Genomic DNA, 27,986 nt, shown 5'->3' on the forward strand with positions numbered 1-27,986 from the left:
AGATTATATGTAATATACAGCCTATGCAGCCACATGAGAAATAGTTTTTGCTGCTTTGTTATTACACAGGTAGTTGCTTCCTTCAGCTAAAGCCTGGAGTCTTGTATTTGTTTTATGCATATTGGGTTTTGTTCTATTACTTGGCAGGAGATTGTACTCCCTGGAGTCAGCTGTGTTCACTGGTCAGAATAAATTCCAGCATCTGATACCAATTCTGTTAATCACAGACAAGCTTGAATAAGATAATAGAAAGACAAAAATATCTGGTGAATGGTGAACATTGTCTATGAATGTATGCTATTCGGTAGTATGGTAGAAGAGATTTGAGATATTCTTTTGAGTTCAAGATATATGAAACTGTCTATCAAAAAGGAAGAAGTTCTCTTACATGGAACACTTTGACCCAGGCAAAAGGTATATGAACCAAGTAATACGTTACTAATATTCTTAATACCTCCACCCTGAAAGAATTTAGCTAAATTTAATTATGAAGCCATCTTTGTTATTTCCTTACTTGTTTACAAGTGGTTGGCCACTTAGAGATTTTGGGGACATTTCATGATTGTAGTGTATCAATATAGCTCAAAATTTGATTTCTAGAATTAAAATTCCTAATTAAAAATCACTTTCTCAATACATAAACTATTACATTTCAAAACAAAGTCTAACAATTTATAAACTGCTCTACATAACAAGCAGCTATAGCCCCTTGGAAGAAAATGATTTTATATGGTTATACATTTAGGTTTTCATTATGGACCATTAAAGGGTCAGATTAGACTGAAACCTGTGTGATGCTCTTTCTACTTCTAATTGAATGGTGTATAGAGTTATAATCACTTATTTGCACACCACACAGTTTTTCAAATACTTTATCATTTTATTTTCAATTAGGACTTGAGGAATGTAGTGGGACAAAGTTGGCTTCAATGATCAGGTTATTTCAAGTCTTAGAATTCAAATTGCAATTCTAAATTTTATCAACAAACATTGTGACTAAAATATTTTAAATCTTGAACTTTGAAACACAATAATATATAGAAATGGTGTAACCTAAGATGCTTTTATTCCATTATAGTATTTTTCATATCTTTATGTGTAAATTCAACAGAAATATAACCTATTCACATTGCCATTTGCTCTATTATGTAATTTGAAGCAACATATGTGGTTTTTCTCCTATATTAATGCATTTGTTTTTATGAATACCATTTCACATACTTTGTAAAACCATGTCAAAAATTTCAAATTCCATCCTTTATCTGAGAGGTAAAATATTACAATTGTCATTAAAGGTAGAATTGTCTTTTTTAAACACCTTAAGTTTATTTATTAATTAGTATAGTAGCATATATCTGATTCTCAGAATATGGAGCTAGATGGTGCTCTTTCATCCTGGAAAATCAACTACATAATATTGTACAGTATGTTCAAATGTATATACTGAAGAACTCTGCAAAATTTTAACAAAATCCACTTTGTTAAATAATTTCTGAACCACTGAGAAAGATAGTGTCCTCATGATCAAATCATGAATCTCCTCAGAATTAATTTTTAAAAAGGCAGTTTTGATTATGTTGATCCAAGTAATGCAGTGGTGGCAGGTTAGGTAAAGGCAAAGTTTTACTTTTAGTTTCCCCAAATGCTGTCTCACTTGATTTAGGAGGGCTTGGAAAAACCCAGGAATTATCTTCCAGAGAATTTCTGCCATAAGAGTTGTGTTCCTGAAAGTATGTACCATCATTAGGAATGGATCTCTCATTATCTGTCCATGATTGGAGGATTGCTTTCTCTGATAAAACCTTTACATCTGGTAAAGTAGAAGATGTAGTATGACAAACAGCCTTGCCATTTGGTGAGAGAGGGGGATGTCTTGTATATGTTGCAGTAAAATTCGTCAAGTGCAGTTTTGTGCTGTCTTTCCCAAGGTCTTCAATGCATCCTACTGGGACGCAGGCTAAAAAGAAAGCACAGGCTAAATGTCAGTTTCATGGCATTTATGATCATAAAATACTATAACACTTCACTTATTTGGTTGAATTCTAGAGCTGGTAATGAAATTAACATTTCTAAGTTATTGTGATCACTGAGGCACTATGACTTGGAGATAAATGACAGATGGCCTGAGTTCTAATCCTGGATCAGCTATTTACTGACATTGTGACTTTAGATAAGTCACTTAACTGCTCTAGTTGTCATGTTTCTCATATGCAAAATGGATATAGTAATCTTGTACCACCTATGTCATAGAGCTTTTAAAAGATGAAGAATTGCCTATTTAAAAAAGTTAGAAATCAATAAAGTTAAAATATAAAGATCCTGTTCTTGGCTCTTACTGTGACTAGGAGAAGGCTTGCAGACTGTTTACATGTCAGTGGGGACTGAGACAGCTGTTCTTAAGTTTTAGCATTTTTTAGTTAAATATAATATTCCTTTGCTTAGTCATAGGCAGTCCAAAAGTAAATTTTTTCAGAAATAATTATATTTTGAATTTGTGAGACTCAAATGAAGTTTTAATAAATTTCAAAGGCTTTATGGATAAAGCACTTAAATAAAAGTTGTAAAATAATCCTGTTTCTTGAAAAACATATATAAGCAAATGTTAATTCCACTATGGTCACAGTACAGGTCAAGTAAAAAACAAGCGAACAAAAACATGTTTTGTACACATGCAATGGCGTAGAAGAAGATTGCTCTAAAGCTATTATTTAGCCATAGCCAGCACATTGGTAATACAGGTTTCTCTTCTTCCTCCAACCCAATCTACCAGGGTGGAAAGATAAGTTTATCCTCAGCCCAAGAAGGATGGCCAAGTGTAGTAACTAAGGTTTGACTCCACATAGTTTTAGAAGGAACAAACTGAACCACATTATAAATAATCTAATTGCCCTTTGTCTTGGGAGGGTAAATAGGAATGGAGGAGCATTGGAAGTAACAGTTGTTCAAGCTTCTCAAGAAAGGTGATATGTAGGTCAGGAAAAAAGGTGATCTACTCTTATCTCAGGAAAAAAAGGTGATCTAATCTTATCTCTGGGAACCATTTTATAAAATAACATTGCCTTTTTCTTAGAAGAGTGGATAGAGATGGGGAAAATTGGAAAGAAAAGTGTTCAGCTTCTGGACAAAGGTGATACAAAGGTCAGGGAAAAAGGTGACCTAGTCTCATCTCTGTACTGCTCAAAACAATGAGTTCTGTGGTAAGGAGTGGCAACCTCAAGCTTGCCACTGTTCTAGGCAATGTTCCAAAGCACGAAAAGATCTATCATTAACCAGCTAGGAAGAAACACAGGGATGAGCCACTTCCATGTGTGGAAAGAGCATTTCTCCATTATTACTCTTTGGAAGTTATATTTATTATGTAAACAAAGAGCCACCCTGAGAACTCACTATAAAATTACTCTGAGTCCCTTTAAAGAAAAGTCTTATTTCTACTATATACTTATAGTTTCATATATACTCTGACCACTGGAAAATTCAAGGACAAATTTAGGAATCATAAATTGAGGCTTGCTAAAACATAATATTATTTTCCCTGACTTATAAGTAACCAACTCTCCAGACACTGAAAGGAATTCTAAATTCAGTTTTCCCTTCCCATGTGCTACATTTTCCCCTGCTAATAAACACTCCAGAGGAGAACTATTTATGAAACACAATTCTCTTGTGCCTTCTTTAAGACATCTGAGGTGCAAATAACAATTTTAAATTAGATGGTGATTATTTTTTATAAAAAGTCAAATCTCATTTCTTTAAAAAGTAAATTTTAGGGCATTCAAATTTATATTACACAATTTTTCAGAACTACACCTACTATGTAATGCTAGGTACAAATACACTGATTTTTATAAGGTATAAAAATAGCTTCGGCAAAAGTAGCACTACTAGTTAACACAAAGCTCAAGAGAAGTTCAGTCAAGCAGTTAAATATGAGTCAAAACAATGAACATTTGGTTGAAGGGGATAACGGGAAAACACCTAGTCTCCATTCTAATCTGCCATCCTTTATAAAAAGAAAAATTAAGTTTATAAAAACTGTAAACAACCAAATAATGAATCAAAGTTATTTTTTTGTTTGTTTCAAAACAAAAAGCTAGGTTTTTGGTGTATTCTGTAGCACTGGAATGAAAAATTGTTTTTGGTGTCTTTTTTTATATATATATTGAAGTAGTTGTGGCAAAAGGTCAACTAGAGCAAACTTAACACCTCAGCCTTATACACATAAGCAACACTTGGTTGAGAAAAGCCACAAGGGGAAAAGAATACAGTACTGAAGAAAAAAACACATCAGCAACACCTTTATGTGTGAAGTTGACCAGTATGAGACCGAAGCCAAAGCAGAGAATGGGTAGGCTGTGAACATACTATATATACTTTGGCTTATCAAACTCATTTGATGAGATTTTGATAAGATACGATAGCTAGTTGTTCTTCAAGCAGTTTCGCTGGAATCAGTGGTTTCCGGCAAAGAGTGACTTGCCTTTCTTGATTGAAGTTGAGGTTTTCAGTTTTCTTAGTAGTTCAGCTTGTACTTGAGTCACCAGATGCAAATTAGACATTTCTCTCTTCAGTTCCCAGTATGCATGCTGCATATTATCACTGAAATACAGGGTTTAAAAAAAATCATGCTTTTTATGGACAAAAGGAAATAACTTTAAAATAGAAACAAACAGATCAAGATTTCTACTCCAATTAGTTTTGATGTGATGTAAATTAAACAATTGAAAGATTTAATTAGGATATTATAAATGAAAAGATCTTATAAAAATAACATTGTCCTGATTTGTAACAATTAACTATACTAAACAGAAGGATATACTAAAAAGAAATATTCTGATTAATTCCCTACAGATCTCTACTCAAAATTGAGATTTCATTATATCCTATAATGTGCAGTGCTGTTAATATAATTAGTAAATAATAAGGAATATGTTCTTTATTTACAAGTCTGATCAATAATACAGTTTCATTCATTCATATATGGATTATAAATTTGTATTTATTTTTTGATTATTTTTGACACTGTGGATTGAAATGATATATCAGTTGCTGAATGTATACCCAAGTCCACATTAAAATAAAATTTAGGTTTCATGCATTACATTCTTTATGTTTGACTGGGCTGTCTCATATTGTTGGTTCTAAACCAATGTGACATGACAGCACAAGACATGAAGAGCCAGATGATTTCCTGGTAAGGAAAAAAGCAGCTAGACAGGGAGGATTATATGAAACAAATAAAAACTTCAAAAATGCCTCTCCTATTTTTATAATTAAAAAAAAATTATAATTAATTTTTTTTAAATTTATCTCAATTACTGATAAATTATAAATTATTTTAAACCTAACTTTTATAGATTTTATTTTCCATTAAACATTCTTATTTGGACATCCATGATTTTCTCTTTAAGGTTTTTAATTGCTAACTAAATGAACTGAACTCTTCGGCATATAGTCTCATTTTGTTATATAGGAATACACAAAATATTAAATATAAAAATAAATGATCTCATAGCATTCAAACAACCATTATTGTCCCTTAGAGATATCAGTGTAATTTCAGTAGTACAGAAAACAAACTAATCACATGTCACTTCATGCTTCAATTTTTGTCTAACCATAAATAAAAACTCAAAGGAGGTAGTACTCTTGAAAACTAAATCTAATATTCCAATTACAGAAGCAAAAGACATATTCAAAAACAGTATTATTTTGAATTAGGTAAGGTTAAATACCTCTTTTTGTCAAAATATTCCCATACAACTCAAACTATAATTCTTTCAATACAAGAAGAATAAACTTTATGTTGCTTTTGTGAAAAATCTGTTTTATTCTGTTATAAACATCATTTGTTTTCCCATAGTGTATTAAAAAATCACAGGGCTTTTTGCAGATCTTTGATAGGTGTGAAATAATTACTTCACAAAAATTAGTTAACTATCTCTACTTTACCAGTAAACATCTGAGATGTTTGCTACCATGAATGTTTCACATAGGAACCTGTCTTAAGTGTGAAGAGAGTTGTTGGTTCCTTGGTGCAATTCTGGGCATTCAGTATGCTTTTCAAAGAGTTACTCACAATATATAGCAGTTAAGTGTAAACACTGTACATGTGCTAATTCATGCAGTCAAGATATGAATCATACAGTATAAAAATAGTTTATTATTGGTGTGAGATGGTAAATCAGTTTCTGTCTTAGAGAAAAGAAAAGCAAATATTCAAGATAGCATTTGAGTACTGAAATATCAAGCATATCTAATCATTCAAAATAACTAAGCACGTAAAATAAAGAGAAACAATTATAACAAAGGTGTTAGCACAGTGTCTAATGTACATTTTTTAATTCAATTTGATAAAGACTGCTTCAAACTTAGGTTAAGTTGAAAACTAAGTCATTGACTTTAACACACATCTAGTCTTTTTTGTCTTTTGGCTTTAATGTCATCTGAATTGACAACTACAGATACAAAAATCTAAAATTATTCCTAAGTATAAGCTCTCCCTCTTGTGGCTAACAAAATAATTGCAGTTAGTGTTACCAACATTATAGTGAACATTAAAGTGTGTAAAAAATATTTTTAATTCTATCTTCTTGAATAAAATATTTAAATCATTACTTGAGTGATATTGAAAAAGGCAAGTTGTCATCCCTGAAACTTTTAGCAGGGTTCTAACTAATCCTTTTTACTTATCTAGAGGTATTTTTGAGACTATGCATAGCTTACCCTTCCCACCCTCACCCCAGTTCCCCAACTGTGAGTGTAAACTTAGTTAAGATTTGCTTTAAATACCACACAACAAAAATCCTAGTAATATATAAAGCTGTCTATAAAAATCTTATATAACTACTTAAATATTGAAATGCAACACTAAAGCATCCCAAAACTGAGAACCTTGAAAAATAAAATAGATGAAAGAAAAATAATGATGCCCAAGCATTTCAAGCACTTCATCCACATTCTCACACCAACTTGTCAAAGTCAGTAACCTCATTTTACACATGAGGAAACAGGTTCAGGAGTCTACTCCCATCTACCATGTTGCTGTTTACAGCCATCTTTTACCTATCCAGTGTAACGACCAATTGCTGCCCTTTTAGAGTAGGCATTTTTCACATCATCATCGTCATTATCATCTATTTACCAAGCACCTACAATATGTTGACTGCCAACGAAATCTTCTCAGCCCCAGTATAAATCTTCACACCTCTGACTTTTAAATATAATGAAACCTATTCACATCTCAAAAAGGGGGGTACGTGTCCTGCTTACAAAGTAAAACTTAAATGACACTGTATATTCAACTCTTTCATACATAAATACGTATTTTTTTATACAAGAAAAATCTACTTAATTAACTGAGTTTCTACTTCTGTCATACATATTTTTCTTTAGCTTTTGAAAATTTACTGAACTATCTGTTCCCCCAGAGGAACTAAAATTAAAATACAGGAGGATATTCTCAGCCAAGAATTATAGACTTAAAAATGTGTATTTTGACAATTGTGATTCCCCCAAAGAAGTGGGTTTCAAACATTTTTGACTGTAAGGCATAGCACACGTAAGAGTTTGATAACACTAACCTAATCCATATTTTCTAAACCAGGGATTTATATTTTAAGAAGTCATTTGTAACATAGTTCCACAATATAAATTTACAGATGATGAGCAAAAGAAGTACAGTAAACTCCACACATAGGATCTGGTTTAACAACTAAAGCCACCGACTTAAAGCCAACATCAAAACAGGACACTGGCAGGACAATGGCTAAATTTCTGAAAGGGCTATTATTGCTAAACAATGTTTTATACAGTGAGTACCATATAAAAGACCTCCAGTAATTAAAAGGTTCACTTTGTCTAAGGGAGACAATATAGTACCTCATTTGCCTGATGATGAAGGAAATACAAAAGACAAATGTTCCAAAACGGTAGTTTCCCAAATAACTGAAAAATAATCCTTAAAAATATCTAATCCTTTAGTTAATGGTTTTTGGAAACAGTCCCCTAATATAGTAAACTTAATTTATCACCTAAATTGTCCCACTTAAAAGCAGATGAAATAACTTATAAAGATTAATAAAACACTAGAATATAAACTAGAAATAAGTATAAATGATGAGGCGAAAAAAAACGAAACAAAATGCAGTAGGGGAATGAGGCTAACATAAAAATGCATAATATAAAGTTTACCAAAAGGAAGCTACAAATGTGGTTGTAATTTTCTAGTGACTAACCAGAAGAGGGAAACCTAATCAGTTTTGCAGTTCATACTGCCTACATAAGATAAATACAAACAATTTTCAAAAAACCCCAAGTGTACTTGAGTCCTAAAGGAGCCATTTAGGCCATTTAGGACATGCTATAATTACACAGTTCTTTAACATACCATACCTTTGGTATGGCTTTAATACAAAGTAACCTTTAGATGGAACTTAAGGCAATTCTTTCTAAAACTTTCTCTGAGCTGATCCTCTGACTTGATAGTGAGCTTTAGAGAATTCAAAACTGCACTTTGAAGCCACAATTATATCTTCGCAGCCTCAAAAACTGGCTTTACCTACTTGGGCCCTTCAAACTCCCCCAAATTCTGGCATAGAGATTCTTCACTATACTGTTAATCATTTCATCCCTTCAGACATTTTTGGGGGGTGCCAGCTTTCCGAGACACTCTCAGTGGAAGTTATCCAAATTATGTAAGCCCCCATGAATGACAGCATAAGTCCAATTCTATATCATGTGCTTCTAATATACTATCTATATAGCCCCTTAATTTGATCTACTCAGATTCTAACCCTACTTTCAAAAATGATTTGAAGTGGCATATAAAAATGACAAATATAGCAAAAGTAACAAGAGGAAACCTAGGCTGACAGGAGAAAACTCTGACAAAAGATAATTTTAAGAAATAGTTTATGTGGACATTGTACTAAACACATTGTTTAAAAAAGAAAAAAACTTCCTTGGAATCTTAGATAAAATTTGAAGGCATAATTGAAGTACTGTTCAAACAGCAGAGTTAGATGCAAAGAAACTGTATGGCCAGATCACAAAACTTAAAATATTTACTGCTGGTGCTTTATAGAAGTTTGCCAACCTCCAATCTCCGATCTCAAATTGTTTTCCTTAATTGATCTTGATCATTTCTCTCAAGCAGGTTTTTGATAAGAATAGGTCTGAAACAATTCACATTATTTACTTAGGTCAGTAAAGTCAAATGATCAAACAATGAAGTCAAGTCAGTATTTCTTATTGGATGGAAGGTATCCACGGCTATCCTAACGTGGTACCAACAAAAATTATTACATAATTTAAAACACAGAACTTCTGAGTTAAGTAAAAATAATAGGTATTTGAGAAAAAGAGCTGAAGTAGATGAACTCTGATAGCTACTTTTGTTCTTATCCTAAGAGGGAATAATTTTCTTGAAATTCACACTATCCCAAGATTATAGGGTGGTCTGTGTTTGCCCTTAAGACAAAAGGATATTACTGTATATAGAAATGACTAATTCTTTTTTTTTTTATTTCGGCATATTATGGGGGTACAGATTTTAAGGTTTCAATAAATGCCCATTGCCCCCCCTCCCCCACAAGTCTGAGTCTCCAGCATGACCATCCCCCAGATGGTGCACATCTCACTCATTATGTATGTATATGCTCGCCCCCCTCCCCCCTCCCACCTGCCCAATACCCTATTACTGTAGTACCTATGTGACCACTTAGGTGCTGTTCAGTTAATACCAATTTGCTGGTGAGTATATGTGGTGCTTGTTTTTCCATTCTTGGGAAACTTCACTTAATAGTATGGGTTCCAGCTCTAACCAGGAAAATATAAGATGTGCTATGTCACCATTGTTTCTTAGAGCTGAATAGTACTCCATGGTATACATATACCACATTTTATTAATCCATTCTTAGATTGATGGGCACTTGGGCTGTTTCCACAGCCTTGCAATTATGAATTGTGCTGCTATAAACATTCGAGTGCAGGTGTCTTTTTTGTAGAGTGTCATTGGATCTTTTGGGTAGATGCCCAGCAATGGGATTGCTGGATCAAATGGTAGAATCATTTGTATCGCTTTAAGATATCTCCATATTGCTTTCCACAGAGGTTGAACTAGTTTGCTGTCCCACCAGCAGTGTAGGAGTGTTCCTCTCTCCCCGCAACCACGCCAGCATTTATTGTTTGGAGATTTTTTGATAAAGGCCATTCTCACTGGGGTTAAGTGATATCTCATTGTGGTTTTGATTTGCATTTCCCTGATGATTAGAGATGTTGAGCATTTTTTCATATGTTTGTTGGCCATTCTTCTGTCTTCTTTAGAAAAGTTTCTGTTCAAGTCCTTTGCCCACTTTTTGATGGGGTTATTTGATTTTTCTTCCTGATTTTCGTGAGTTCTAAGTATATTCTAGTTATCAGTCCCTTATCGGATGCATAGGATGCAAAAATTTTCTCCCATTCTGTAGGTTGTCTGTTTACTTTCATGACTATTTCTTTGGCTGTGCAGAAGCTTTGTAGTTTGATCATGTTCCATTTATTTATTTTTGTTGCTGCTGTGATTGCCTTTGGGGACTTCTTCATAAACTCTTTGCCCAGGCCGATGTCTAGGAGAGTGTTTCCAACTTTTTCCTCTAGAGTTCTAATAGTTTCATATCTTAGGTTTAAGTCTGTTATCCAGTGTGAGTTGGTTTTTGTGAGAGGTGAAAGGTGTGGGTCCTGTTTTAGCCTTCTACAGGTGGCTAGAAATGACTAATTTTTCATGTAAAAAAATCAGGGTTTATTACAGAATACTTCCATATAGCTTAGTTCCCTAAAATCATATCTAATACTGAACATTCAGAAATTCCATTTAAGGCATCCCAATGTGCACCTTTCTACCAAAGTTCAAGCCTATTGTTGATTAAGTAATAGTTAATTTTTTTTATAAATATATTGTGATCAGAAGTCACATTCAGTATCCAAATAGTATCCATTCATTTCATTTTAAAAGTTAAATCATAACAGAAATCTAGGTACCTACACAAAGTGACCTGTGGAAGAAATCGTGTATTATTTCAATGTTCAGGAATGTTCATACCTTGAAATGCTTAGTCTTTGGAGATCTCTGCTTTTCAGATTGTCTTCTTGATATGGATCCTTCATTTGGAGAAAAAAGTTTAAAAGTTGTAATTTTTGCATTTTATTTTGTCTCACTTCTTTATTACCAGAGACATATTTTAGCTTTTAGAGAATACATCTATAATTATATAGCATAAAATGAGATTTCACATTCAATTTTAATGAAATTAACTCCAATCTACACAAAATATTTTTAATCACTTCCAATTATTTAAAGCATTAATACTTTGACTTCCTTTAAAAAATAAAATTGTTCTCATAAAATATATTTCTGAGAACACCGATCTAAAGTCTATATTCAAAAAAGTATAACAAATTTATCACATTACTACTGTTTTTTCAAGGTATTGCTGAATGAATTCCATGGGAAAATGGAAGTTTTTTGGTATTTTTCTTTTTCGTACTATTATAAAAAAGTATCAGAACTTTAACAAGTTACTGTTTTAAAAGATCAGCATATAAATATCCTCCTTCCACGTAGATACAAAATGACCTGGCAAAGAAAACATGAAGTCCCTTTAAAGTTTTAGGGGTTTATTTATGTTGTAGATATTCAGACAACACTGTAACACTCTTGTTTGCAATTCATTCTCATTTAAAAGTATGTAACAAATGAAAATAACTATTACAGGTACTAATTCTACTGGCAGAAGTAGTCACTATAAGCTGAAAGAACAAAATTTAATTTTATTATCTCTTATTTACATAACCTAAATTATATGTCTTAAAGTGGAATATTAAAAAGGTGCACAAGGACTTCATAAGTATTCTGAACTTTGGAGCATAAAAATCAAAATTGCTTCATCTTATAGGAATTAAAGCATTTTTTGATCTCTGATTTTTTTTTTTTTTTTTTTTTTTTTTGAGACAGAGTCTCGCTTTGTTGCCCAGGCTAGAGTGAGTACCGTGGCGTCAGCCTAGCTCACAGCAACCTCAAACTCCTGGGCTTGAGCGATCCTCCTGCCTCAGCCTCCCGAGTAGCTGGGACTACAGGCATGCGCCACCATGCCCGGCTAATTTTTATATATATATATATCAGTTGGCCAATTAGTTTCTTTCTATTTATAGTAGAGACGGGGTCTCGCTCTTGCTCAGGCTGGTTTCGAACTCCTGACCTCGAGCAATCCGCCCGCCTCGGCCTCCCAGAGAGCTAGGATTACAGGCGTGAGCCACCGCGCCCGGCTGATCTCTGATTTTAATATTGTAAAAATTAAACTACATCTTAGGGAGCCCTATGGAGAGGGGAAACAACTGGCTCATGAGTCAGGGGGGGTTGACTACTAATAAGACACATATCTTTGGACATTCTTCTTTCCCGAAAGACATTCTTCTTTCTATAAAGAATGAAAGAATCAGACCAGATCGCTTTTCTTAGTATCATTAATTTAAAAAATGTGTAGTGTATACTTAAACATAAATGTTCATTGAAAAACTTCCTCATTTTTAAAGCCAATGATATAAAAAATTCTGATAGTTTGGGTGGGAAAATATTTTTCCAGTTACCATCTAATTCAGAAAATCTAATATAAATCAGCAATAAGCTCAAATGGATTATCTCTAATATTCAAAGTCCCTGTTTCTGGCCAGTAATCAGTTTGCCATTCTAAAGGCTGTAATGGGTCTGTTTCCCAACCAGTGCAATATGATGTGGGAGTTTCACATAAACAGCGACCCATGGCTACAAAATCTTGGGAAACAATGTTCAAGGTATACAGGTTCTTATACAACAGAACTTCTCAGAACTTTTAATGCACTATAGCATATTGTGAATCTTTAAATAGGCTATTATTAAGGACCTTAGATATCTTCTAAACCAACTCCATTTTACTGACCCAATGTTTCTTATATTTCTTTGGCCCCAGAATCTGTATTTCTCACAGGATCAACTGTTCTGACTGTACATAGCTGTAAATAGGAATACTAGGGGGATACAGCAAGTCTAAAAGGCTCATAATGGAACTGCCCCTGGAACCTAACACAAAACACTAGTTAACTGAATTCACTAACTAAATACTTCACAAAAACCAAAAACATACTATTATGTCCATGTACGATGCTATTACATACTTCAGAAGGTATCATAAAATATGCTTCACAGAAAGTACCATCTTAAAAATATTTATAAATATGGGTAGAGTAATGCAAGCATAAATTTCTCTCCCTGACTTACTTTCAGATTCCCATATCCAAGAGGATTCCAATCAACAGTGCTTCTGAAACAAGATTTAAAAGTACACATCCCACGACACCAAGATTTCAACTTGGAACCCTCGATTAATTGGTATTTCTACGCTTCCTTTTCCTGGTTCATTTTTTTATATTAGTTGTGAGCAGTTTTTACTTCACAGCCTCACTCCACCCCTAATAAAATGCCTGTGAAGATGGGGACCATGTTTTAAATATTTTTTTCAATATTTCTCCCTTCAACTCTTAAAAGTTTCTTGTCTCTCTTAATTTCTTTTTTTTTTTCTTTTTTTTTTTTACCCGAAAGAGAATGGAGTCTCTCTTAATTTCATCATCAGTTAAAGAAAAATGATATCTAAAGTTTCTTTGTCTTCTAAAAGAAAGTTTCTGTGATTGCTTGTTTATAGATGAATGATGATAGATGAATTTAAATTTATAGATGATAGATGAATTTAAACTAAAAGCAAATTCATTCTCTAGCACCATCTAGTGGAAAAGAGTAACTAATGAATTAAGAACCAAAATTTGAACCACACATATAAACACAAATACCTTTCTCGATTACGCTAATTAAGTTTTTTTAAAATGCACTCATTTACTGAATATACTATTTACTGGGCACTACGCTAACTGCTTTACATACCCTAATTTAACATTCATGAAAAAATATGTATTTAATGTATACTTTACAGAAAACAGAAAAAGTTTCAAAAAGTTAAGTGACATTCCTAATGTTACTCAGTTAATAAGCAACACCATAATTATTATCCAAGTTTCTATGACTCCATGGTACTGCTTTCTACTCTACAATGAAACATCCATTATTTGGATATCTAATAATTTGATAAAAGTTATCTAATTATTTCAAGTAGAATGTATACATTGACAATTATAATTCAGAGCTCCAAGGTGATCTTTTCTTCAAGCACATCTTCTTTAAAAGAGGCTTCTCAGTGGCTATGGCAACTGAGTTTGTGGAAATGGATGCTGAAAGGCTCTAAAGGGACTGTATTGTGTGGCCACAAGTTCAAATCTGGGAAGATCAACTTCAAATGTCAAGTAGGAAAAAAACTCATTTTGACTCTTGCAGGAATTGACAGTAATTTTTGTACTGTTCCCCCTTTATCAGGACTGAGCTCCAAAGCAAGTTCTCATTGCCCAGTTCACAGTAACGCAATTGGTCAAGGCCAAGGCAGAATGCTATATTATCTCAATACCTGGCTCATTCTTTTTCGTGGTCATCTCTCATAAAGAATACATTATAAAAGAGAGAATTGTCAGCTTCATCTAAGGACACTTGAGATTCAGGGCAAAATCTGGCTGGCAGTCAGGAAGTATGGGAGAGGAGATCCTCTTTCAGGCAGTAGCATCCCAGAGGAACAGGGAATAAGAAATAGTTTCTCAAGATTGTTGGAATGCTCTGGTAGGCAAAATGGTTGAGCTGAGAAACAATTATATAACTGGTTTACCCCTTAGTCTGAAATACATGAATGCATAAAATGGCTATTTCCTCTACACTACTAAGCTTTTCAATTTCTTGTAACAACTATTTTTTTTCCTTGTAACAACTATTTTAAAGTATGCATTTGGTGCATTGCTCTCACACTCCCTGCTTTGTATCATTTCCTCTTTTATCCTTAGCACTGTCATGACATCAGAAAACATATATATAAGCTTGTTAGAATCCAAGGTATTAGTAAACAGATTCTTGGTAAGGACATGAGAAGCAGATTGTGTTTTAGATGATGACTTCAGGCTAACCATATTTCAGCAATGCAGCAGGTTTTTGTGCTTATTTTTTTTCCCCAATTCTTAAATTCTCAGCTCTTTGCCGAAAGTTGTCCCCAAAGTATTAGTCTTCTGAAATTAGGTGGGCTCTGTAAAGTTTTCTTTGTTATTATTGGTTTTTCTTAAAAAAAGAAATTCTAAAAATCAAGTTGTCTCTTATGATGTCTAAATTAATCAATTAAGTTAAATAAAATGGGAAACTTAAAATCTGAGAATTCTCTTTAAAGTTTAAGGGAAAAAAGATAAGGAAACTAAAGGAAAGGGAATTTGAAAGAACAGCTACAATAAATAAACTAATATGCTTTTAAAAATAAACCTTTTTAAAAGACAAAATTATATAATCCTGGGATCAAACTAAAAGTATATGGTGTGTCAAATTTTAGCAGAAATGATTAAAAAGGAAGATAAACACATATTTTTCAAAGAACAGAATATTACCTCAATAGTTACGATTTATGTTAACACTACGGTTTAACACATACTTAGTTATAAATCCTACAAATAATGCACAAAGAATACTGAATTTCTCAATGTAATAATTCTGTAGTACCGTTTGTTTGGCTTTTTGTAGTTCTATTTTGAGATCACTACATTCTTTCCTCATCAGTTCCAGCTCTTGTTCCAAACCATGGATTTTCAAGTCACAGCTCAACTTTTCCACCTCCCAGTTTGATGAAGGTGGATTTAAATTCCTCATCACTACAAAAAGGATAGATATCAAAATTATTATCTTTGCTTTCTACATTGATTACAATTCTAAAAAAGTTATGCTGGTAAAATGTAGATAAAAGAAAAACTAATATAAAACATGAAAAGCAATAGTTTTTTAAAAATAGTAATTACTTCCAAAGTCTATGCTAATGATAATAAAAAAATCTAGCAATCTTGTTTTACAATATATTAATCACCTAATTTCTCAGTTTCTATATAAGTTAAAGTTCTAATTTGTCATTCTGCTTTTAAAAGATGCTACGCTAAAATCAAGCATACACTAAAATTGCAGACAGATCAATAATCTGTTTTATAAAAGTCAAGGTTTAGACTGTGATAAAAAGAAAAAGCTGAATAAACTGAGGTTTAGCTAATCATTCCATCAAGTCTCAAAGTATACACTTTGATCAACAAACCTATAACATGATCTCAAAATAATTTTATTCATAAACATGACACTATAGAAATTCAATTTAACTGGATACTACTTTATCTTTGATTTAGTACTGCAGTCTATCTACAAAAAGCCCCAACTAGCTACCACAAGAGATCTTATCTCAATCTCTCAAAAGGTCTCTCAGAAGCTTACTCTTCTTCAGCTTATCTAATCAGAATGTTCATGGGAATAGGCTGTTATCCACATCCTCCAGACCTATCTGTGCACTCCAACATGTCATCTCTACCTTTTAACAACCTACAGACAGAAAAGCAAAGTAATTCTAACTATTCCATGATAGTATGTCTAACTGTGGACAAGATGTTCAGTAAGAAGGAAAAGCCAGGACATATCAGTGGAGTAGAAGTTTTGACTTCTACTGCAAATAATTCTGGGTTCTACTCCTTCGCTCCTCTACTTCATCACAAATGAACCCTGAATAAAAACCATCAAATTTTCTCATAGACAATTTACAGCTAAGAAAAAGTTAAAAGGAGTTGACACTGTGTGAGAGCAGAACAGAAATTAACATAAGCCTAAAAATTAAAAAAGTTAAGGCTTTAGCCTTTTCTATAACAGATATAGAAAACTGATGATAGATATAAAACGTAAATGGAAAAATGTATTAATTCTGTTAGAATATTTATAACAAGCAAGTGGCATACCCTGCTGAGTTTCCACCTCTGTCCTTAGCTGGAGGAGTTCTACTTCTTTAGACTGTAGCTGTTCATTCAATACTTTCAAAGATTCAGAGTTGTCTTTATTCTAGTTAAGCAGGGAAAATGCCAAATTACATTCAATAAAATCTGTAGTTTGGTATTATATCTTAATTTTCAGGTAAACATTGAAAAAACTCACTCTAGCCTTTAAAAGCAAGGTAAGAAAATGAACTCAGTTTCTCACTAATCTTTGTCTTTTTCTAATTGAGGAAATTATTCTTCATTTTAATTCTACCATGTCGTGATTTTTCAAAATAAGTTAGTGGTGTTAGATGTATTTAAGTTCTAAACATCATTACATAATAAGTATTTATATTGTACAAAATAACTTACAAATATTACTAAAAATTTCACTTTTGCTTTGAACATATATATTTTAAAACTGTAATTATTATATTAAATGTAAATATTTAACTTATTTCTAATTTCAAACCTCTTAAAGAAGAAAACTCATTTGCAATATAAAAATTTCACTCTTTTCAAACCAACTTACCATTTTATCTAATTTGCTCTTCAAATTATCTCTATCAATGCAAACCTCTCGATATGCATGATAGGCCTTATTTACTTGTTCTCGTCCCACAGAACTTGCTTCTTCATCTAATCGAGCTCCAATAAGCTAACAGTATGAAATGAAAAGAGAAAGCTCAAAAAGGTATTATGCAGGAAAAAAAAGTCTTCTGATGGCTTATCTTAATTTTTATAACACAGGGATAACGCCTAGACTATAATTAGGTGAATATTTCATTTTCATGCAATAAATCTTTACTGATTAAGAAACTAAAAAGATTATGAGTATTTTTAAAAGTCTTCTATTCTATGCTTTTACTTATCAGTATTTTAAACTTCATGGTATTTGTTTTATAACATGAAGCATCACAACTACAATAGAGTACACCATTCTTTTAAAGTGGTTAGGTATTTTCCTAGTCAGTAGTATCTAATTTCCATATTGGAAAAAGTATCAAGTTAAGGCAAAATTGACTTTTTAAGGAATAAATGTGTTAGTTCATTAAATCCTGTATTTTTCCAGAATAGGTATTAATAACACTGTTGGTCCCCAAGTACAGAAATATTTCGTATGTTAACCATACACTAAATCCCATTTTTTTACTGAACTTTAAAATAAATATTAACTATGAGCTCCAAAATGTTATCTTCTCTCACTCTATCCCAGTATGTTACAAATTTACTTAATTGACCCTAAATTTAAAAAATCATATGAATGTGAAGAAATTAGGATTATTTTTACAATTGACTCCTCCTCCTTTTACCTCCCCCAAATGAATCAAACTTGACCAAATCCCATCCTTAAGTTTTTCTATACAAGATCATTCATTTCCTTTGTGCTTACAATCCACTTCTTTTACCCTTTGTGAAAACTGCTGTTTGTAAGATATGTATACATAGATCTAATGTGAAGAAATACAAACAAATTAAAACCTTAACATTCAAAAATAAATGGATGGTTGAAGACAACTTCCCAATACACAAAGCCAAGAAGATCTGGTGATTATATTGAATCAGCTACCTTATTCATATATTCTGTAACATTTAGGTATGTCAGTACTGTGCGTGAAAAGGTAAACAGAAAACATTAATTTATCAGTTAAAAGCATAATTCCTATTATGTTAAAGAATAAAAGACAATGTTGAGTAAAGAAGATTTCATTACTAGTGAAGACATTATTAAACATATTAGAACAATATCCCAGAAGCTTCCTCCTTTGATACTTAATTTCCTTTGTTGGCACATTTTTTTTTTTTTTGCACAAATTTGAAAATTCTGAATAAAATACATACAGCTATGAAGGTAAGGCAATCTGAAAAAATTTAACTCCTCCAAGTTGTTAAATCCTCTTCTACAAATATTCACCAAACCCATGGTATGTGTTTTGAGATTAGCAGTGAGTTATCTTTGGAAATTTAGTACCACCATGGAAGACAGAAAGGAAAATATTTAAAATTTGAAGTATTCTTTATTTTATAAACCATAATGATGGTAGAAGATAAAATTACCTTTTCTTCCAAAAATCTTATTCTTTTCTTTAATAAAGAGTTCTCTTTTTCTGAATCCTTAAGACGTTTTTTGATGTCTTCATATGCAGTAACAAGGGCAAAATGGGAAGCAACAGACTCATCTCCTGAATATATTGAAATTGGAGTCACTGTATCTCTCCTGTGGGCTTTTTCATGATTCAGAATGCAGATATCATCTTCTACCAGTGCATCCATGACAGCTATTATTTAAAAAGAAAAAAAATTATATACAAATATCTCATTGAATAAATGAGCAGAAAAAAATATATTTAGAATAATGTGTATACTGGCACAATGTTTAAAAACTGCTTTTTCTTTCAGAGGCAGTATAGCATAGTGGTTAAAAGAATAGACTCTAGAAACAGATTGCCTGGGTTCTAATCCAAGCTCTACTATTTAGCATCTGTGTGATTTTGGGCAAGTTGCTTAATCTTTCTGCCTCAGTTTCCTTATTTACAAAGCATGGAAAATAATAGCAAATACTTCACAGAGTCTTAAGAATATTAAATAAATTGCTATCTATAAAGCAACCATGATCTATTAATAATAATCTAATCATAATAATAGATTAGAACCATAATCTATTAGTAAGTTCTATAAAAATCTATGAAATATCATTTTGATTAAAATGATCAAAATTTTTAAACATTTTATACTCATGTATTTCTTCCTCATTTCCATTAGATTAGTAGCAAGTTTTATAGCTTCCCAAATTATAAATTTTCAAAAATTATTTGAGCACAATTCATTACAATATATTACAGAAGTTTTAATACCTACTTTACTATATTCTTTCCATACCACTAATTGGTTCTATGTGTCGTGTATTCACAATAGAAAAGAAACAAACTGATTTGAGTGCCCACTATGTCACAGTACCATGTACTATATTCTTTTAATATTATATCATTTAATCATCCAAACAATTCTATGAGGTAGGTCTCATCTACATTTTATAGATAGGCCTTAAAAACATTAAGTATCTTCCCCAGTACAATCTAGAACATTACCTGTATCTACTTTGCTCATCACTGTGCCCCCAACTTACCACTGTATAGAAGTTGCTCAATAAATATTGAATGAAGAGTGGACAGATTAGGATTAAAATTAAACTCTGACTCCAAAATCTAAGAGGCCAGTTACTTTTATTATCTAATGAAAAATATATTTGCTCTGTATATCTACCTTTGTTTTTAAGTTCAGCACTACTTCTCTAACTCAGAGTTGTGTTTCTGAAAAACACAATGGAAGGAGAGATTGTGGCTGATATATTTTAAGACCTTATGGGAAAAACAAGGTAAGAGGAGACTACAGGTCACCTAAGAGAACCTAAAAATTCCTTTTAAATATTTTTTTAGTTTAAAATAAAACACTAAATATAGCATTCTAAATAAAGACTATCAATGGATTTCATTATCTTAGTAATTAATGTCACCAGAAAAAAATTTTTTGCTACTCCCAGCTTAAAATAAAATATGCTTATTTGGTAGTATCAGTCACTGTTCAACATTACAGATGAAGAAACTGAAGTAGAAGGAATTTAAGTATTTTTTCCCAAAGTAACGGAGTAAGTGGAGAGTTGAGATGTAAACATAGGCAACTTAACCACAGAATCCATGTTTCACTATGCGTGCTTTTCTCCAAAATGTCTGATCTCCTTCCCTGTGTCTATTAATAATGCCTATAAAGTTTGTTTTATTTCAGACCACATGAATACTAACAAAAGGTTTTGTTTGTGTTCTTCTGGGTGTGGTCTTCTATCATTGTATTTTTACTTTTCTATAATAATTATAACTACAAATTTCTAATTGCTCTCAACCAAAGCCAGAGTTTGGAAAGTCTAAGTAATTCATGTCTATCTAGGATTAAAGGAAAAGTAGGCAAAAATAAATGTGCATATTACAAGTCTCTTTTTTTTTTGAGACAGAGTCTCACTCTGTGGCCCGGGCTAGAGTGTCCTGGTGTCAGCCTAGCTCACAGCAACCTCAAACTCCTGGGCTCAAGCAATCCTCCTGCCTCAGCCTCCTAAGTAGCTGGGACTACAGACATGTACCACCATGCCTGGCTAGTTTTTTCTGTTTTTAGTTAGCTAATTAATTTCTATTTTTAGTACAGACAGGGTCTCATTCTTGCTCAGGCTGGTCTCAAACTCCTGACCGTGAGTGATCCTCTGACCTCGGCCTCCCAGAGTGCTAGGATTACAGGCGTGAGCCACCACGCCCGGCCACAAGTCTTGAGTAAATAGGTGAAACCTGCCATCTAATCAATTTTCACCAACATCAACTTAACATTTAACTACATAGAACAAGTCCTGTTCTTAAGTTAGAATCTTTCTCAGTTTATGACTGAAGTCCCAAAACAAGAATGGACTATGAGTCAGCAGTCTGCAACCTTTTTGGCACCAGGGACCGTTTCATGGAAGACAATTTTTCTGTGGACTGAGGTTGGGAGAGTGGGATGTCATGGGCAGGGGGAAGGTGGTGCAGAGCTCAGGCGGTGATGCATAGCCCACTTCCTAACAGGCCATGGACCAGTATTGGGCCATGGACCAGTATTGGGCCAAGGCCCAGGGGTTTGGGACCGCAAGATTTCGTTATCTATTGTATACCAAAAAAGTGGCAGATTCTCAAAACCATAATTAACTGCTTCTGACGCAAGCTGTACTTTCTCCTAATGATAAAGAATTTAAGATTTCTTCCTCTACAGAGAAAATTTTTCCATCTCTGGATACAACTCTAACTCAAAATAATAGCAAACATAATTCCAATCATGCTGCTTATAATCGAAACCCTCATTACTTCCTTGCTAAAGGAAAGTATGAACTGAAAGTATGCATATATATCTCCATATAAAACTCTTACACAAATACACACACAATATCTTAAAAGTAGAACAAGTACAATAAAGCGTAGATGGTTAAGTGGTAAGATGCAGTCTAATTTGAGAGGTAAAACTGTGCCAATAGTAGACATCTGATTTAAGTAACTTAAACAAATGGGCAAGATTTATTTTACTTGAATGATTTTTTTTTTCTAAGGACACCTGAGAATAAGAAATAAACATAAACTGCCCTACAAAGTCAAAACAGATGCCCCACAGTTTGTGTACTTTAAGGATCAGAGCCTATATACTTTTGCTTTACACAAAGGTCTAGCCAGCTCAGCTCTATGATTTCCTTATTTGTTCATTTATCATAATTTTTTTTTATCATGGAATAATCATTTACTCTGCAAGGAAAACCAAGTATGACAAACAGTTGTGCAGAAAATAATTATTATGCTATAAAGGTAGGTGATATATTTGAAACAATACAGAATGCTATGGGGATAAGGGATGGGGAAGAGAAGTGCTTTCAAAGACAATACCACAAAAAAAATCAAATGACTCTTAAGCCTGTACTCTAAAGTGAAGAGGATGGTTATTTTCACTGTACTGTACTTATTGTACTTAAACATTTATGGTCTGCTAACTTCCAGCAGAGAGAGTCAGTTCAAAGACCTGAGTGTAAGGTAAAGGGTTAAGAAGGGGAGAAGCAGGAGATCAAATTAGATAGACAGGATGGAAACAAACTGAGAAGATTCTTTATGATAGAGAGACTATTGATTCTGGTTCTTATTCTGTGGGATATTAAAAAGGTAGACCTGGACATAATTAAAAAATTATGAGTATGAAGAATACTTACACACATTTATTTTAAAAAATTCACAACCAAATGAACTACTTAGCTTTGTGCTAAATGTTTATAAATATTAACCCATTGAATTTTCATGACTACCCTATAAGGTAGAACATCTCATTTAACCCATTTCACAGATGAGAAATCTGGGACCTAGAAAGGTCATGAAGCTTAGCCAGGATTAGTATATAGCAGAACAGTATGTAGCAGAAGCACCTGGATTTCAGAGACTAAGCTATCACTATTTTTACTATTACTAGTTTTCCCTCCCTAATGAATCTTTTACAAAACCTTACATTCATCAAGAACTACAAAACTAGGAACCCCTCAGAAGGTTTCTAAATACTTTAGAAGGAAGTGGGTGTACATTTTATACAATAATGTCACATTTTATACAAGATTTTTTAGAAAGACATTTTTAGAAAGACAAAATGAGCAGACTCATTTATAATTAAGACTGTAAGTATTTTATATATTTTTATCTATTGCCTTTATTATTTACAAATCATCAAAAAGGTGCATATGTATAGTCTCTCTCTAAATATAAAAAAACATTATCAGCATAAAAAAGATTTTTCAAGTTTTATACCATTATTCTATATATGTATTCTACGTTCTATAAACACTACTTGGAACACACTAGAAAGCAGCATGAAAATTGCTTATCTATGGTAAAATTTATTTTAAAAATAGTCATATATTAAAGCATAACTAAGAGAAAATAAATCCACTGGCACCACAGATATACATCAGGTTTTATTATGTTTTAAAATAACTGTCATTTAAATTTGTTATAAAACAGAAAATGAGAATTTTGATTTCTATCCCTATAAAAATAAATATGAAATCACAAGTATCAGAATATTAATACTTACCATATTACTCTGTACAAACCAGACCTCTGGAGATTAAAAGCTGTAGGGCCAGGGAAAATGAGATCTTAGAAAGAAACCAAATAATACAAGGTGGATATCACATTATATTTATTACTATATGAAAGGAATACTTTTAGCAAACTGACAAAGGAGACTATGTATAGTCTTTGTTTTTACTGCTTATGCAAGCATCCTTCATCATTCTTCAAATTTATTTCTATAGAGACATAAAGGGAGCTGCAGTAGTCTGCCTCACAATAAAGATTTAGTTTTACACATTTTTGTTGCACTGAAATATCTCTTTGTCTGTATCCAAATCAGCTGGTCCAGGAAGTTTGATTTTCTGGTTAAATGTTAAAAGTATAACCTGGCTATTAAGATACTTAAACTAGACCAAGCTAGTTATAACATTTAACACTTAAGGAAACTTACCTATATTATATCTAATCTTATTTACCATAATTTAAATTTTCTTAAAATAATAAACCTTTGTTTACATTAATCTTTCAGAAAATGAGTACGATGAGAATATCATTACCAAAAATGAGAGTCACCAAAAGATTAGACAATATTTTAAATAGTCTTGCAATTGATAACATTCACTTTCAAAACTTAACAAATGACAAAACACTGTCCCAAAACAAGCTTAATCAATAAAAAGCACAAAAATCAATCATAGATGCATTCCACAAGGACATACCAACATTCCAAGAGGCTGGAGATGACCTACTAGGGCAGTGTTTGACAAAGTAAGGTTTGGACTACTGCTTTAGAATTGCTTGGAGTTCTATTAAAAATGTGATTGCTAGGCTCCACTGCAGATCTATACAAATAAGAATATCTGGGTTGAAAATCACAAACTGCACTTTCAGTAAGTACCCTAGGTGATTTTAAGTTTCATTCCAATTTAAGAACCACAAATTTAAAGAGAACAGAGGTAAGTCACTACTACATGATTTACAAAATTCTAAGTATAACTACTATTCTTGAACATTTGTAGGCATAGGTAGTTTTATGTTATGATTTGGTAAACATTCCTAACTTTTACATGAACTTTTTTTTTAATATTATATAGAAAGTAATCTCTGTTTATCCTCATCTCATTGCAATAATATTGGAGGGTTATATATAGCATATTTATAGGCAAATATATCTATATGTAGTCATGCAATTATTTTATGTATTTGGCAATTAAATTTTGTTTCTTCTTAGAGGTTTACTTAATTATAAATTAGAAGAGAATTAGAAAGGATTGAGGTAAAAGATGTTGACAATTATTGTTGAAAACTGAATTTCCCAAGAATGATAAAGGAGAAAGAAGGGCACAATTTATCAAATAAGGTGAGAAGAAAAGAGAAGCTTGGGCAAATACAGGGGGGAAAAAAACGATTTAAACATTATTAACCAGGATTATTTTAGATCTTAAATTTCAGTTTTTGCTATGAACAACACTGAGTGGACACTCAGTTTTTTATATGTTACAGATACAGGGGTTTGGGATAGTAGAAAACATATCTTCTGACACCAGAGTGGTCTATTTTTAAGACTAAATATGATTATCCTGTCATATTTCATCATCATATCTACTATTTATTGATCATTTACCATATGCCAAGCACTAATGCTTTTACGTGCATTTTTCTACTTTTAAGGTAGGTATTATCATCTTAATTTATTAACGAAGTCTTAGAAAAGTTAAATATCTTACCTATATCGACATAACTAATCAGTGTCAAAACTAGGATGTATACCTAGATAAGCTGCCCTTTCAATCTACATTTCTAATATGATATTCTGAGAGGCAACACAAAATGGATTCTGATTTTCCTAATAAGAATCTGGACAGGCAGAACTCTATGGGAGAGAGAATACTGGCCCAGGATTCAGAAACCCAGATTCTAGTCTAGGACCTGCCACCCTGATTACAGATTAGTTCACTTTATCTCTCTAGATCTAAATTTTCCAATGTATAAAATGACAAGGTTAGACTACATAACTAAGATGCCACCTTCCTAAATTGTAAAGGCAAAAGTTTAATCCAAATACAGAATGGCAACCTACACAATTATTCACATTTATGCCAGGAACTGAGCAAAAGGTACAGTACACGTATCACCTAAAGTCCACGCCAAACTTGTCAAGAAAGGTATTATCACTGCCAAATATGAGGAAATAGAAGTTCAGAGATAAGGTAAATTTGCCTATAATCACACTAGCAGTATGTGACAGAACTTGGGACAGAACCCAGGTTTATATTAGGGGTTCTATAATCACACTAGTAGTATCTGACAGAACTTGGGACAGAACTCAGGTTTACATTAGGCTCTTTCCTCCATTCTACATTGCCTCCTGAAGTGAATCTTATTTAGAACCTCTGAGAAAGCTAGGATATTCCTGAACCCACTTCGAACAATCAGTCATGGAGCAAGGATTAAGTCTTACATAGGATGGATACATCAACACTTACTCCTCTTTTCCTATTTGTAAGGAAATAATCAGGGGCAGAAATGGCCTAACTAGTTTTATAAAGGAATCATCAAGTGTCTCTTTTCAAGATACTATGGGATAATCTATATACCTTGGCAATCAAATGCCCTATAATTCAGTGTGTCCAAAAACGTACTCAGCAGCAGATATACAATACAAAAAACTCCACTTTTGTTTTTATGACCCTCACTGGATTATCCTACTAACTGCATTAGTCCAGAAATCAGTTTATATGACCAGGGAATCCTAAGACTTTTTCAGGGATAGCATAAGTATGAAGAGAAGTCTACTTCTTTTCATTCCTTTCATAAAGTAGTATATCTCAATGAAAATGAGCACCTGTTATAGATTAAATGTTACCAGTGTTATCAATAATTATTTTCTAACAGTGATAAGACAACCATAATTTGATTCAGAATATAAGTGCATAAAAAAGAAAATAGTAAGTCACGCTGGTTCTATTACCTCATAGATTATAAAAAATGTCACATCATTTTACTTACTAATCATGACAATGTTCTGTGTTGGTAATTAATAGTAACTAAGTATTTATGGTATACCAGGCAGTGTGCTTCACCTTTAGGGAAACTATCTCATTTGTTCTTCATAAGAATTCATTAAATCTATGTAACACCTAGCAGGTGGGTAACAATCTCCCCATATGATGGGAAATGAGACATGCGACCCTTAGAAAGTGAATGAAAATCAGGCAGCTGACTGCAGAGCAAGGATAACTCTTAGAAATTATGCTTTGGTGCCTTGAAGAGTAAGTATTTCCACAATTTTAGAGATAGGGAAAATGAGGAAGAAGTTTAGCCTGTTACCCAACGTAAATGGAAAATTAAACACTCAGATACTGGTGTTCTTGCCTAACCCAGTACCATTTCACATTACACTATGCTGTCTCTTTAATATTTGAACTTAACATTTGCATATGACATCACATTAAAATTTTTTAACCATTCTGTAAAGGATGCACCATTCCCAATTTACAGGAATGACCACAACAGGTTGGGCAATTCGATATGGCGTTTTTAGAAAACCGAAACTTAAATTATGCCTTGAGATCTAGCTCAATCCAATTTAAAATTCCAATAATTTCAAAAGAAAACGTTTTCTGTGCTTAAGGAGCAAAGGTCAATTTTAATCCTGGTACATCTATTATCTCTGATCACTTTAGCATATTTCCAGTACGTCCTGGAGCAATTTACGTTTTGATCTGTATTACAGTTTCCATGTGTATTTTATCTCACTTTCGAGTATTGGAGTTTCTTGTGTGTAGGAACGAGGGTGTTGGTTTACCTTGCATGTCATCACTCAACAAATAACTGAAAACCGGAATGAATACTGTATTCAGGTTAGACACACTGGAGAAACGACGAATACCTACTGTTGGTCCTCAATTAAAGTACAGAGGGTCGTTATTCACTGCTCGGATGCTCCAGGCAGTACCGTCCTAGCCACAGGTCCCTCTTTCCTTTCCGATATAAAGCCATCTCAATGAATGGGGGAAAAAGTCTCCCAACATCTGAAGGCGCCCCAGTAAATGAGAACACGGTAGGAAAATGAACAATAGAGGGAGAAGGAAAGTGAAAGACCAAGAAGGGCCTGGAACAGCTAGGGTGTGGAGGTGACAGGACCAAGGGATGCCCAGGGGTGGGCCGCTCCCTAGAGGAGGAAGCGCGGGAGGGGGTGAGAGAAAAATGACGTGTCTCTTCACACGAGTAACAGCGGCAAAGGTTGGTCCCGGGATTGCCCGCACCCCCATCTTCGTCTGGGCCCCAGCGAGTCACTCACCCCGAAGCCAGGCTATGTAGGGCCGCCCCCAAGGCCGCCGAGTTTCGATTCCCTAGTGTTTGGAAACGGACCGAAACAACCCAGGTCGCCAGGGGTCACCACGGGCTTCCGGTTTCCTCGAAGACACCGCCGCTTCCCCACCGAAGGCAGTCGCA

The 27,986-nt window shown here is 33.2% G+C and overlaps 1 protein-coding gene across 4 annotated transcripts; it reads right to left on the reverse strand.

The window, feature by feature from the left end:
- Positions 1-1,049: 1,049 nt before the first annotated feature.
- AZI2 (5-azacytidine induced 2) lies at positions 1,050-27,986 on the reverse strand. 4 transcript variants are annotated; one of them, XM_076005880.1, is made up of 8 exons: positions 27,903-27,986; positions 18,976-19,196; positions 17,450-17,575; positions 16,903-17,002; positions 15,641-15,789; positions 11,078-11,136; positions 4,478-4,596; positions 1,050-1,957 (listed from the first exon to the last, which is right to left on the reverse strand). In XM_076005880.1, the coding sequence occupies exons 2-8, from the start codon at positions 19,189-19,191 to the stop codon at positions 1,548-1,550; spliced, it is 1,179 nt and encodes a 392-aa protein (XP_075861995.1). In that variant the 5' UTR covers positions 19,192-19,196; positions 27,903-27,986; the 3' UTR covers positions 1,050-1,547. The 4 variants fall into 4 exon arrangements, with proteins under 4 accessions (XP_075861995.1, XP_020136463.2, XP_075861998.1 ...); XM_020280874.2 differs by having other exon boundaries at positions 27,832-27,970; XM_020280902.2 differs by lacking the exon at positions 1,050-1,957 and adding an exon at positions 9,095-9,173 and having other exon boundaries at positions 4,481-4,596; positions 27,832-27,970.

Source organism: Microcebus murinus, chromosome 1, assembly GCF_040939455.1.
Source record: "Microcebus murinus isolate Inina chromosome 1, M.murinus_Inina_mat1.0, whole genome shotgun sequence".
Classification (NCBI taxonomy): domain Eukaryota; kingdom Metazoa; phylum Chordata; class Mammalia; order Primates; family Cheirogaleidae; genus Microcebus; species Microcebus murinus.